This window comes from Lepisma saccharinum, chromosome 28 (genome assembly GCF_977018435.1).
Source record: "Lepisma saccharinum chromosome 28, izLepSacc3.1, whole genome shotgun sequence".
Lineage (NCBI taxonomy): Eukaryota > Metazoa > Arthropoda > Insecta > Zygentoma > Lepismatidae > Lepisma > Lepisma saccharinum.
The window spans coordinates 33,345,210-33,347,100 of NC_139256.1; the positions used below are offsets into that span (position 1 = coordinate 33,345,210).

The 1,891-nt window shown below is 35.9% G+C and overlaps 1 protein-coding gene across 1 annotated transcript; it reads right to left on the reverse strand.

The window, feature by feature from the left end:
• Nucleotides 1–267: 267 nt before the first annotated feature.
• On the reverse strand, nucleotides 268–1,578 carry LOC145980885 (uncharacterized protein F54H12.2-like). The gene has a single exon (XM_083113969.1). It carries the CDS (start codon nucleotides 1,576–1,578, stop codon nucleotides 268–270), a length of 1,311 nt encoding a protein of 436 aa, XP_082970095.1.
• Nucleotides 1,579–1,891: the final 313 nt, after the last annotated feature.

Here is a 1,891-nt window from a genome sequence, read left to right on the forward strand (position 1 = left end):
AAAGGGGACTGTTCCGTCAGACCAGGACAATCCGTGATAGTTTTTTTCTAACCAATGAACAGACTTTAAATCTTTGTCAGAAAGATAATGTGTAGAATATGGTGGCTCAAATAACCAGTACTGACACTGGCTTCCATCACTACAGTATATAGCTACTTCTTTTGCTACGAAATTACCATTAACCTGAAAACCTTGTAAATCAACTACTACAAACACCATCTTGTAATACAATGAAATTATGCAATAATTACCTTACCTTTTATGCTTTCAACTTGAGTAGTCAATGATGATATTCCGATCCTTGTCCACTTCAAGAAGGTTCTGGAATTCTCCGTAAATGATGCTGTTGACGGTCTCTGGCAGGGCTGTCTTGAAGTGTACCTCCATTCTAACGGTTCCATGTCGTACAAGGTTCCAGTGTGTTGATGTATGAGCAGACATGTCAGGAGTTAAATCGAAAGCAAAAAGAGTGTACCCTTTACCGTAGTCTTCTCTGGATATTCCATTTCCTTCATTATGGTATTGAATTCCAGTATTTTCAAACAAACCCTGATATGATCTAATAAATAGATTATTTTCAAAATCGGGTTGTAATGGTGTGGCAGGTATTTGTTTACCATCCACATACAAACACAGAAAATTAATATTAAAGTGGCTGAAGTTGAATGGGTTTTTACTGTAATCCCCATTAAATGCTGTGTTTGTCACAAAACCGAGGATGATACGTTTAGGAATCTGTCCAAGAAACAAATTATCAATGGTTTTGTTTAGAATCCCTCGTGGTAATGTAATTACTTTCGTGTGAACACGATTTATAGGATACTTTGCTGTTGTTTTCTGTAGTATATGAGAATGAGCTATTTTAATGGTCGGATTCAATGATACTTTCCTTACAAATAAAGTAGCATCATCGATTTGAATCTTGACTGTGTTTCTGTCGGCCATAAGACAGAATGAATCTTTGGAGCGAATTAACTTCACACGCATCTCAATATTGTTTAGAAGCAGACGTTCCAGGTTAAAAATGTCACAATGTAGATGTCCTATAAGATCAATAGACTTTTTGTTTGTAATAAATAATTTCCTCTTCTGAAAACCTATATTTTCATCACCGATTAGAGAATCCATGTATCCTGGTGTATCTCTGTACCATAAACATGAAGTCAGATGAGATTCCTTCGCTGTATTGTTATAGTTGAGAAGATTTTCAATATAAGCTCTGTATGGATATGTATGAGAGGGTGATGAAACAAGTTTCTGATTAAGAAAAATATCTACTTGATTGAACAGTGAGTGTGCAAAATTATTGATCGGTGCAATCTGATCTGCTGTAGTTATTGGTGTATTATCTGCTCCCAAAATTTTAAGTTTCAAATCAAGATATGTGTGTGGAAGATCCAAGTAGTCCTCACCATGTCCAGGAACTGTGAATTCTATAGGAGCATCAGCTGTTAGCGAGGCTAGTGGTTTGTAGGAAATAAACTGTCCAGACTGGACACTTGTCTGCGTCGGAGGAATAGAAAATATGTCCAATTCTGAATTCGCACACTCACATGAAAGATTGTTAATAAACGACATATCGTAGAGAACCTCACCCTTCAACAATCAAATTACTACTGAGTTTCTACTATATAGTGTTGAATGTTATGAAAAGAGTAATAATTTTTTATCCAAATATATCCCTATCTATTTTGCTGTGTTTCTGCTTTTCCTTTTTACTTGCACCTTTTTTTCTACTTGATTGAACAGTGAGTGTGTAAAATTATTGATGGGTGCAATCTGATCTGCTGTAGTCATTGGTGTATTATCTGCTCCCAAAATTTTAAGTTTCAAATCAAGATATGTGCGTGGAAGATTCAAGTAGTCCTCACCATGTCCAGGAACTGTGAAT

Bases quoted from the DNA above. Each gene is read 5' to 3' on its own strand.
- LOC145980885 (XM_083113969.1), bottom strand. From the start codon at position 1,578: ATGTCGTTTATTAACAATCTTTCATGTGAGTGTGCGAATTCAGAATTG.